We start from the raw sequence: 10,727 nt of genomic DNA on the forward strand, positions 1-10,727 counted from the left end.
GGGGTCTTCTTTCTTTAACAACTTTTGAAGAGCTTGAAATGCTCGTGGGTTCCCAAACCCACGATAGTTCCACTCTAAAACCCTCATGGCTCTCAGCAGGACTGGTCCTCAATCTCCGTCGATAGTTCTGGACTTTCATCTGACTTCCTCCAATGTCTCTTTTTACTTCTTTTCTCCCTACAATCAACTTTCATTTCTGCGACCCCATTCGATTCATGTTTTCTTTTCACTATTTCTGGATTCACACCTTGGCCTTCTACCGTTGCGACTATAGCTAACTTCTTCCATTTCTTCTTTTTTGTCCCAATATTGGTTAGGTCACGTCTTGACATGTAAGTCCCACTGCCCCCGAATCGCTTGCATGCATGGGGTTATGAACGCTACCCTCAACCGTGTTTGTAAGTCACCTTGGTGGTCCCTCTTGTCTTTCAATTGGGCCTCGTTGCTTACTTACTTGATGCCATGAAAAATGCACCCATAAACTTCTGAGATTAAAGTATCAGTCTATCGGGTCGAGTTCTTATCCAGTGTTGGGCCCATTTCCTATATGTTTTCTAAATCATGGTCCCCACTTTCTTCTTCGTCCTCTATGCCAACTTTACGAGCCTTCCATACACTATCTTCATTGCTTATGACGTTTTACCTATAAACTTCTCTTGCCGCGCCATCAAATGGATTCAAAAGTTGATCATCCCTATGTTCACCCTCCGGGTTAACCTCCATTACGCCTGTACTGTCCATCTACAGTTCAAGCGCCACCTCCCACTCTCTGTCACCAAGATTTGCCCATCCTCTTTTGCTTGCTTCCTTCTATGATCATCCCTCACTGGCCTTCCCCTCTCCCAGGATGAATCTTTCCACTTTAAAGGTGACGCCCTAAGCCGTGCGTCATATTGCTTATAATCATCTTTGTCTACGCCCTTCTATATTGGTTTATCACTGTCGTCCTCCACATGACCAAGTTTGTCATAAATGTAGCAAAAACTTGGCAACCGTTCATAGCTAATTCTCCCCCACATTACCTTCTGATTCCCTTCCATCATCATCGAGACAGCTCTACGTAATGGTTTGGTTACATTAATCTCCACCCTTATTCGTAGAAATCTCGACCGCCATCTAGTACTTTCCTTTTGTCCTTCACTATAGCAAATTTAAATAAAAACCTTTTATCTTCTAAATCCACGATCTCAACTTGTTTTACCAGACGCCATAATTGTTTGGGAGTACTTTTTATGGCCTTTTTAATTATAAGGCCTCTTTGTGAGGAGCATGCCCACAAGCCGTGCTTTTTCTTCCCGTCTCCATCTTTTTTTCCCCCATATCGGCCATCACGCCATCCTTTTCATCCTCTGTCAATTTAAGGCCATTCCACAATAGATCCAGCTCTTCTTCCATTTTCTTTTTATTCTATGTATGACGTAACTAATCTAAAAAGCACTAAAAACTCAAAACACTAAAAGAAACTACTATGATTTCCTATCAGAACCACCTATCCTGATAATCCTGAGATGAAACTAAGAAACTCCTTGTAAGCTCACCAAGACTCTTACCCTCCCACAAAGAAACTTAAAGAGACTAAATTGAGATGTTGATTTGACAATAAATATATCTTATATTCACATTGCTTGATTACTTAATTTATTAATAAACTTGCATCTTCATGTTTGAGGGATAACAACCGGAATAGATTTGGATGGAGGGATTTGGAGTGAGAATTGGGAGAAAAGGAGAGAGAAAAGGAAACAAAAAAGAAAAAAATTTGAATTTTTTATTTTTAAGAAATTATATTTTTTCAATTTTAGGCCATGTCAATTTTCCTGGAAACGAAAAATTGAGTTGGTGTTGACTGTATCATTTATCAACAATTTATTTGGATTAAAAGATTATTTAGATACATGTTAAAAGTTAAAAGTTTAATTGAGTACAATAAAAATATAAATTTATTTTAAAAAAATATAGGGATTCATTTAGTATTTTAACCTATATTTCTCGTTTCAAATTTTTAGTATATTGATAATAGCAATGAAAAGGCAATAAAAGAGCTTATTAATCACACTCTTTTTTGAGGTTACACGAGTGGAGAGATTTACAAAATGAGAGAAAGACTATCTCTTAAAGTGTAGTCTAAAATCATATATATTTAAAAAAATTTTGTTAATGATCATATTAAATAATATCTTTTATATAGATGTATACCACCATTAGACTAGCTAAGTGGTACAACATATATGATCCAGATGCGTTAGAAAGACAATCCTCTTCTACATGCTTGAAATGGAAGCGAATAGGTGGAGTAGCACCCTATTTCTCTAACAATCTCGTCAATCAAATCTCCGCAAATGTGATGTTGCAACGCCAACCCTATTCTGCCAATCTCCCGCCTTTCACCCCATGCAATATCCTTGCACACTTCATCCACGCTGTGCACCATGGCCTCGCTTCTCCATAATGCTGAAACTGCATTGTTATCCTGATGATTATTGCTCTTCGTAAATCTATCAAAGAAGTCCTCATCTCCTGGCTTCTTCTTATGTAATTGCTTCTTCTGCTGTTGAAGGTTTCGTCCTAGTCCTAGAGTCAGTACATAACACCATCATTGCACATATACATACATACATACATATATATATATATATATATAGCTTTCGTAGTAAAGAAAATTGGGACTGTATGATATGCATCCCATGATGCGTAAAGGTTTCAACAATGGATTGATCTTTTCAGAAGAAGCAATCAATCCCAGCTATACATTGCATTTCTTTGTTGGGGCTCCTTTAATTATTTCTGCAAAGCTTCCTTTTTCTCTTTTCTTGTTATATAATCATTTTTTTGACTCAGATGCTCAAAGGTAGAACTCGTGGTTCACACTGCTTGAAACAACAACAGCTGAGAAGGTTTCTTTCAAACATTTTTATTTAATTTTTTAAAATAATAATAAAAATAAAAGCATTAATTAAATCAGAAGGAATCTCACTCAATCATACATCTCTTTTAATTTTTGACTACATAAAATTCCTTTATGGTTTATACACGCAAACCAAAAACAGTGTTTTTTTCTTTTAGATATAACCACTTATGACTGCAATTAAAAAAGAAAAGTGAAACAGCTGTCAGTCATTTTTTGTGAAATGCTAGCTGGTCGTACTATATGATTGCATATGGCAATAAAGAGGTTAATTTTGTCTCCCACTACGGTGGTTTTATAATGATGGTAAGGCATGGAATCCGAGACATGAGGCTTCCTGTTCAATGGAACCACCCCTTGCCTGCGGTTGGGTTAAAGTTTTCACTTGTAACTAAAAGAAGAAAAAACTTTCATTTTTATATGTATTTTGTCCTTCAAAAATTAAACGTTCTTAGAAATGAATGACCCCATTTAGCTACCAGCGTGAGCGAATGTTTAGATGAAATGAATCTGATTCACTCAAAGAGATCAGAAATATCGGTAAGCTAAATGATGAATCAAAATGAATCTGATTGACTCAGAGAGCAGAAATTCATGTATATATAATAATAAAATATTGTAACTGATTTAATATACAGAAATTCATTTGAAAATGTTATAATAAAGATATTAATTTATGTTATGAATGATTTTTAAAAAATAATAAAATTTTTTAACAAAATATTTGATTTAAAATTTTTTTAATATAATATTTAAATTATAAATATATTAATTAACATAATAATAAATAATATTTTACATATTATATTTATTAACAGATTTATAATTTATATATCTTATTAAAAATTAAAAAAATATATTTCATTATCATTTAGCTACCATTCCTAATAATTTACCCTGTTTATATTAATTTCCCCTGGCGCATGCATATTTAATATCGTATATGTACAAAAGAAAAGGCAAATGAATGAATGAAATGGAAGTTAGCAGTAGCAGGGATACCAACCGAAAAAAGAAATGCAAAGAAACGGAAGTTAAATTAATTATCAGTAAAAAAAGGAAGAGATTAGTCTGATTTAAAGAAAATGGAGTGAAATCTTGAATTTTCAGCCTCAAAGGACTTACTCTCATTGTTGTTCCCAACGCTGACGCTTGTCTTCACAACTTCAATAACTCTTTGAAGGGCCTTCAACTCCTCATAACACTTCTCCAGTTCTCCTAGCAACTTCACTCTCTCTCCGGCAGTGGATTCTGGGGTCGGAGGAAACTTATCTATTCCCATCAACCTTGCCACAAGCGCATGTGGAGGTTTCTCATCTACGGACTTTGATCGCCGCAGCTCTGCCGGTATTGTTGGACTCCTTGGAAGGGTCACAGCTTTTAGCCTCTGTTCATGGGCTACAGTTGCAGATTGCTTTCGCTGCTTTTTCCCTGAAAATCACAAGTAACGTAATCAATCATTTTCTGCATAGAGCAATTAGTTGTGGAAAATTTATTCTCAATTAAAATATAAACTCCGAATTCTTTGCAGAAAATTAACTAGTGCCAAGCCATCGCCAGAAGGAACGAACCAGAAGTGAGAAATTTAGAGCGTTTGTGGTTTCTGGAAAGAAGGTTGAAAATGGCAGACATGCAAGTAATGGAATTTTGCCTTCGGAGAGAAGACGATGACTGTCTCTCCATCTTCTAAAATTTGACATCTAAGGTGGAAAAAAACTGGAATATTGCGTAGCAAGAGATGGTGCCAACGGCTGTATTTATATATAGAAAGCAGGAAAATTAAGTTCACTTATATTAAAGAATTGCAAAAAGTTACACCACTTATAACTAGGAAAAATAAGTATTTAGGGTTTAAAATTAACTAAAAATACTAAAAAAGTTTCTATACTTTTTTAAATTTCCTAAATAAGAGTTTATCTTTCTATTGTATTTTATTTAATTCTTAAAGTATTATTTTTATTTAATTAAATTTGCATTTTGTATGAAAATTACAAAAATTCGTTAAAAAAATAAGGATTTACTTAAATGACAATAGTATTTTAAGATCTTAATTAAATAAAAATAATACTTTAAAGACTTAATTAAACATTTAATTGAATGAAAGTAATACTACAAAAATAATATTTAAAGATTTAATTAAGTACAATAAGAATGTGAGCTTATATAAAAATTTTTAAAAAGTACAAGAATATTTTAGTACTTTAGCATTAAAAATTTCAGCAATGAAATTAAAAAATTTATCACATTTTCATTAGGATTTATTTGGAAAACGAATTAAACTTTTAAATATTATATATATATATATATATATATATATATAGAGAGAGAGAGAGAGAGAGAGAGAGATGTTGGAATCTTTGAATAACTCACCAATTAGGATCAGCCAATTGACTAAAGTTTTCCTAAACACTATGTTTGGATAAATTTTAATAAAAAAATGAAAGGAAAAAATATACATACATCTTATTTGGATAATTAAAATTAATAAAGAAAAGAAAATGAAAGAAATTTTAATAACCATTGTTTTGATAAAAAGTGAAAAAGAAAGAAAATGATTCATTAAAATAATTTTTCTTTAATTATAACATTTTATTACTTATAATTTTAGAGTATTTTTAGACCATGATATATTTGTTATCTTATTTGATCTCATAATTACTACTATATTAGTGATTTTTAATCAAGTGAAATAAGAAATTATTTTATAAATATGCATTGATGGATGATTGTAAGCTAATCCGACATCTCATAAACTTAAAAAAAATGTCTATTCATACTCAATCATTCATCAAAATTAAATTACCAAAAAATTATAAAAAAAGCTTATATTGGAAGAGACGTATGAAATTTACTTGAAAAAAGAGATACCTTTAAAAAAAATTATAAGATGATTGTGATGTGGTTAAGTTTTTTTACTAGATTTTTAGTATTAATAAAAAGATGAATATAATATCTTTTTATAAATAAAAAATTTTTTTTTTAACTTTTCTTTGTTTAGCTTTTCTCCTAAATTAGGGTATTAAAAAAGTGAAGATTACAAAAAAAATCAAAGGTTATTGAGTTTTCATCTTTTTCTTTTTTTTTAAATTAAAAGTTTATCCAAACAAATGAAAAGTTTTTCTATTTCTATTACTTTCTTTTATTTTTCTTTCCTTTCTCCTCCATCAATCCAAACATAATGAATGGGTAAATACGTAGCAATTTATCTTAGTCATTTAATTTTTGAATTAAACCCTTATTATATAATAATTAAAAGGATAAACTAATCTTGAAATCTTTCCGCAAGAGAGAACATTGCACACCTAAACAAATTAATAATTACTTGAAAACTATGCTCACTTAACTAAACAAAATTATCCTCTCATTTTATTACCAAGAGTAAGCACTACTAGTGAATAAAACTTAGGGATCGAATAAAATAGGGTTAATCGTATTTGTAATTTTTTAACTTTATCAATTGGTATCAGGTGGATGTCATTAGGTAAAATTTCACGTAATAGATGAAAGTATAAAAATAAAATTTATTTCAAAGTTTAGAGAGAAAATATATTACTATCTTGATTTTTTTTATTTTAGATATATTTTATAATAACATTAAATTTAACATAATATTTTTATTTTTTATTGTAATATAATTTATGAGTTAAATATTTCTTATTTTTATTGAAAAATAATTTTTTAAAAATAAAAATTAAGTTAAAATTTTCAAAATCCTTTTGAAACAATAATTCATATCATTTTGAAAAATTAAGTAAAATTTCTATATAGTTTGTAAAAACCAATTTATTAATCTATTCATATTTTTTCTATTGCAAAAAATTTATTTTGAATATATTATTTATTAAAATTTTATATTTATAGAAAATAAAAAATAAAAAATAAAAAACCATAACCGCTCTTACCATCATCTGCAAGAAATCGAGTTATTGAAAACAATATATAGATATATATACATATATATTTTTATATAATTATAAAATTCTTAATAGAAAATAGATTCAGAAATATTTTTTTTATATAGAAAATAGATTAATAAATTTATTTTTAAAATAATATTGAAATTTTACTTAATATTTTAAAATTATATTAAATTTTTATTTAATTTTTTAAATTGATATAAAAATTTTTACTTAATTTTTGAAAATAATATGCAATTTAAAAAAAATATTTTGAAAATTTTAAATTAATTTTAATTTTTAAAAATAAATTTTCTATTAAAAGTATTATTTTGCTAATAAATTATATCATAATAAAAATACAATTATTTTAAATTATAATATTTTATAAATATATTCAAGATGTAAAATATAAAAAAGCACTTTTTTCTTTAATTCTTTTATTTTTGTTTTCCTTTTTTCTTCTTTATACAATATACTTCATAAAATATATTTGAAAAAAAAACAAGAAAAGATATTCAATATTTTTAATAGAAAATATAATTTGTTTGAATAAATGATAATATTTTTTATTATGATTTATCAACAAAACAATATTTAAAAGAAAATAGATTTTTTGTTGTTAAAATGATATATTTATTAAAAAAAAAAAAAGAACTTGAAATGTTTAATTTTATTTTAATTTTTGGAAATTTATTTTCCATTTAAAAAATAAATATTTAACTAGTAAATTATATTACGATAAAATATAAAAATATTATTCAAAATTTAATATTTTAAAAAGCATATCTAAAATATAAAAAAAAAATTAAGATAATAGTATTCTTGATCTCTAAATTTTAAGTGAAATTTTGTTTTGATCTTTCTATTTGTCACATGAGATGCCTGTTGATTTTTTTTCATGTAGCAGTAATTGGCATTTATTATAAATTAGATATAACGATTCATGTATTCATATCATATAAAATATTAAAATTTACATATTTGTTTTATGTTTTACACAAAAATTACGTATTATGATTCATATCGACATAAAAATATAAAATATTTTTTTTATTTAGTTAAACCTATATATAAGAGTGCTATAAAATTTTATTTTGATGTTCATGAAAAAGTGTTCGATAAAATTAGGACTTGTGTGCATTTTGAATGAGCACAAATTCTTGTTTTGCATTGTTCCAAATTCTAGAGCATGTTTAATATGGGTTATGCCATATCCATTCTCTCTTAATTTGTATATATCTTATTAAAGGCATAAACTTGTGATACTAAATATTGCTATAAAATATATGAATTTAATGTAAGACCAAAATTCTAGATCATGATTTTAATTTTCCAAGCTTTATGAATTGTACCAAAGTTTTATTTCATTAGCTTGCTTGTGAATGAGATTCACATATGTTAAAGTTCGAATCATCTTGAGAATATTCATTAATAGCCAATGAATGCATAAATTGAAATCTATCGATTGGTTTGTTGGTCGCTATTTCATTGAATAAGATTCATATGAGAAAATAAGATTGGTAACGGGTCAGATTGTGGTGAATTTTTGCTTGTTTCAAATCTTATCCGATTTTATAATCATAAAACTCATACTTATACTCGACCCAAAATTTTTTTTATTTTTTTATACTCGAACCTGACATTGTATAAATCGTATCTGACCTGATCCGATCCGAAATTAATAAAATATTATTTTTTTAAATATAAAAATTTATTTTTTAAATATAAGTATATATAAATAAAAAATTAAAAAATAATTTTTTATATAATATTGGGTCGGGTTGGGTTTGCCTAAAACCTGAATCCAACCCGACCCCGATTTTCTTTAATAATATCCGACCCAACCCGAAATCTGATTTTTTTTTTAAAACAAATCGACCTTATAGAGTTAGATCGAGTCGGAACCCATTGATTTCGGATTGGGTTGCCTACCCTATAAGAAAGATTTGGGTACAATAACTTTGACTCTAACAAGCTATATTTTATGAAAAAAGCTCCTAAATTTTTATTGCAGTAAAAAAGTTTTTAAATTTTATTTTGCATTGTAATAAACTCTTAAACTTTAATTATAATTAAAAAAATTTTAATATTTAATTTATACTTAAATAAACTATTAACATAAATCAGTCTTTTGTTTGAAGTAAAGGTTTATTTAAATATAAATTAGATGATAATAGCTTATTTGAATACAATAAAAATATAAAACTTATTTTAAAAAATTAGAATATTTCAAAGATTTTTTTAATATTTTAGTCAAATGCAAAGTATTTTTGAAGATATGCTAAAAATACTAAAAGTATTTTAGTTTTTAGAACATGCTTCATATTTTAGTCATATCTTATTAAATAGTTATCATATTTGAGCATATGATATATCAAAAGAAATGTATTTGAATGTTTTTTTTCCAACTATATAAAGTTTATCTAATAATTTTTTGTATGATAAATGATATGAGTGATCCTTAAACTATAGTGAAATATTTATTGTGATATTTAAATTTTAAAAATCTTTAATGTGATACTTAAATTATGAATCTGTTAATTAATATAATAGTCACCCCTAATGTAGTTAACACCAAATTATGATTACATAATAGACAAACAATCCTCTAAATACTATATTAGTTAAAATATTCATAATTCAAATACTATATTAAAAATTTTTAAATTTCAAATATCACATTAAATATTTACTATAATTTAGATATCATTCGTAACATTAATTCTTTTTTATATTCAAAAAATTATTATATTTTTTTGTTGAAGTAAAAATTCTCTTAATGCCAAAATAATTTTAATGCAAGATTATCCATCAATTCCAATTTGTCCAAAGTTATGAAGGCGAAGAATAATTTTAAGCCGTCAAAATCATTTCATTTAACTTCCAAAATTATTTGCAAACGTAGGTTATTAGAATGCAAAATTCCGTGCTTACAAGGAATTGTATATCGAAAAAGCTATAAAAACGTTGAAATTGAAATTATGAAAAAACTTTTTGTTAAGCTTGAAATGGTAAAAGGTTGATAAAAGACTTTGTAAGAGTAAGATTTTCCAATTTTTTAAATCCATTTGTTTTTCATCTCTAACTATGGTGTTTTCAACCTAACAGAATATGCTTTTAACTTTTTCGGACATCCAAGCAATCAACCTTATGCCTCAACTTTTTGTCTAAGCTACGTTTTGGAGTTAACGACTCAAATGAAGCATTTTACGAAGCGGTGCAGGTTAATGGGCTCCGCAACTCGTTTCCATTTGGTTGCCCTCCGCTAAACATATTCTTAACGAAGTAGTAACTCTATCAATTAGGTTTGGATAGAAGGGGACCATTTTGAGCTTTTTAAAAACAAAATCTCCTTCGGATACTTAATTTCTTGTTACAAGGCTTGATTAACTTCTTTTTATAACCTTGCATGTGATAAATGCATGGAACCTTTCTCATTAATCTTGCTCACTTCTTCATATCGGACTTCTAATTCCTGAGTGAGTAAACCAAAGAGAATGGCATTACTCTCGTACAAGTGCCAGCAAAACTTCTTGCTGGACGGTTGATGAACTATCAAATGCAACCAAGTTTGCATTAATGTATTTTTAGGATTGGCTCTTTGAGTGTAGTGTTTGCATAATTCTAAATTTAATCTAAATTAATTTGATAATTCAGTCATTAACAATCATGTTACAATTCTTTTTACTTAGAAATTTTTTTCGTCTTAACCTGCTGCAATATTTTTAATCTTTTTCTTCGGACAATCTCTTGGAATAACTTTTTTTTCAAAGCTTAGTATTTAATGATTTTAAATATGGTAAAGCAATTGCGAAAAAAAAAATATTCTACTACACGATTAGAGGTTTAATTAACTTGAAAAAAATTGAAAAATTAAAGAGAATAATTTAAGAAAGTGCTAACTAAATCCTATTCAGAAGCCG

At 27.4% G+C, this 10,727-nt stretch overlaps 1 protein-coding gene across 1 annotated transcript; it reads right to left on the reverse strand.

The window, feature by feature from the left end:
* Positions 1-2,001: 2,001 nt before the first annotated feature.
* Positions 2,002-4,651, reverse strand: LOC111294753 (uncharacterized). Its single transcript, XM_022888141.2, has 3 exons — positions 4,477-4,651; positions 4,031-4,336; positions 2,002-2,571 (listed from the first exon to the last, which is right to left on the reverse strand). Exons 1-3 carry the CDS (start codon positions 4,586-4,588, stop codon positions 2,243-2,245), a joined length of 747 nt encoding a protein of 248 aa, XP_022743876.2. The 5' UTR covers positions 4,589-4,651; the 3' UTR covers positions 2,002-2,242.
* Between the last annotated feature and the right edge of the window lie 6,076 nt (positions 4,652-10,727).

Source organism: Durio zibethinus, chromosome 14 (assembly GCF_047325235.1).
Source record: "Durio zibethinus cultivar Kanyao isolate XHJ-2024 chromosome 14, ASM4732523v1, whole genome shotgun sequence".
Classification (NCBI taxonomy): Eukaryota; Viridiplantae; Streptophyta; class Magnoliopsida; order Malvales; family Malvaceae; genus Durio; species Durio zibethinus.

Excerpts from the sequence above, each read along its gene's own strand:
- LOC111294753 (XM_022888141.2), bottom strand. The coding sequence starts at position 4,588 with ATGGAGAGACAGTCATCGTCTTCTCTCCGAAGGCAAAATTCCATTACT. Across the intron at positions 4,337-4,476 it reads CTCTAAATTTCTCACTTCTG|GGAAAAAGCAGCGAAAGCAA; the intron begins GTTCGTTCCTTC and ends TGTGATTTTCAG. Across the intron at positions 2,572-4,030 it reads CGTTGGGAACAACAATGAGA|GACTAGGACGAAACCTTCAA; the intron begins GTAAGTCCTTTG and ends TACTGACTCTAG.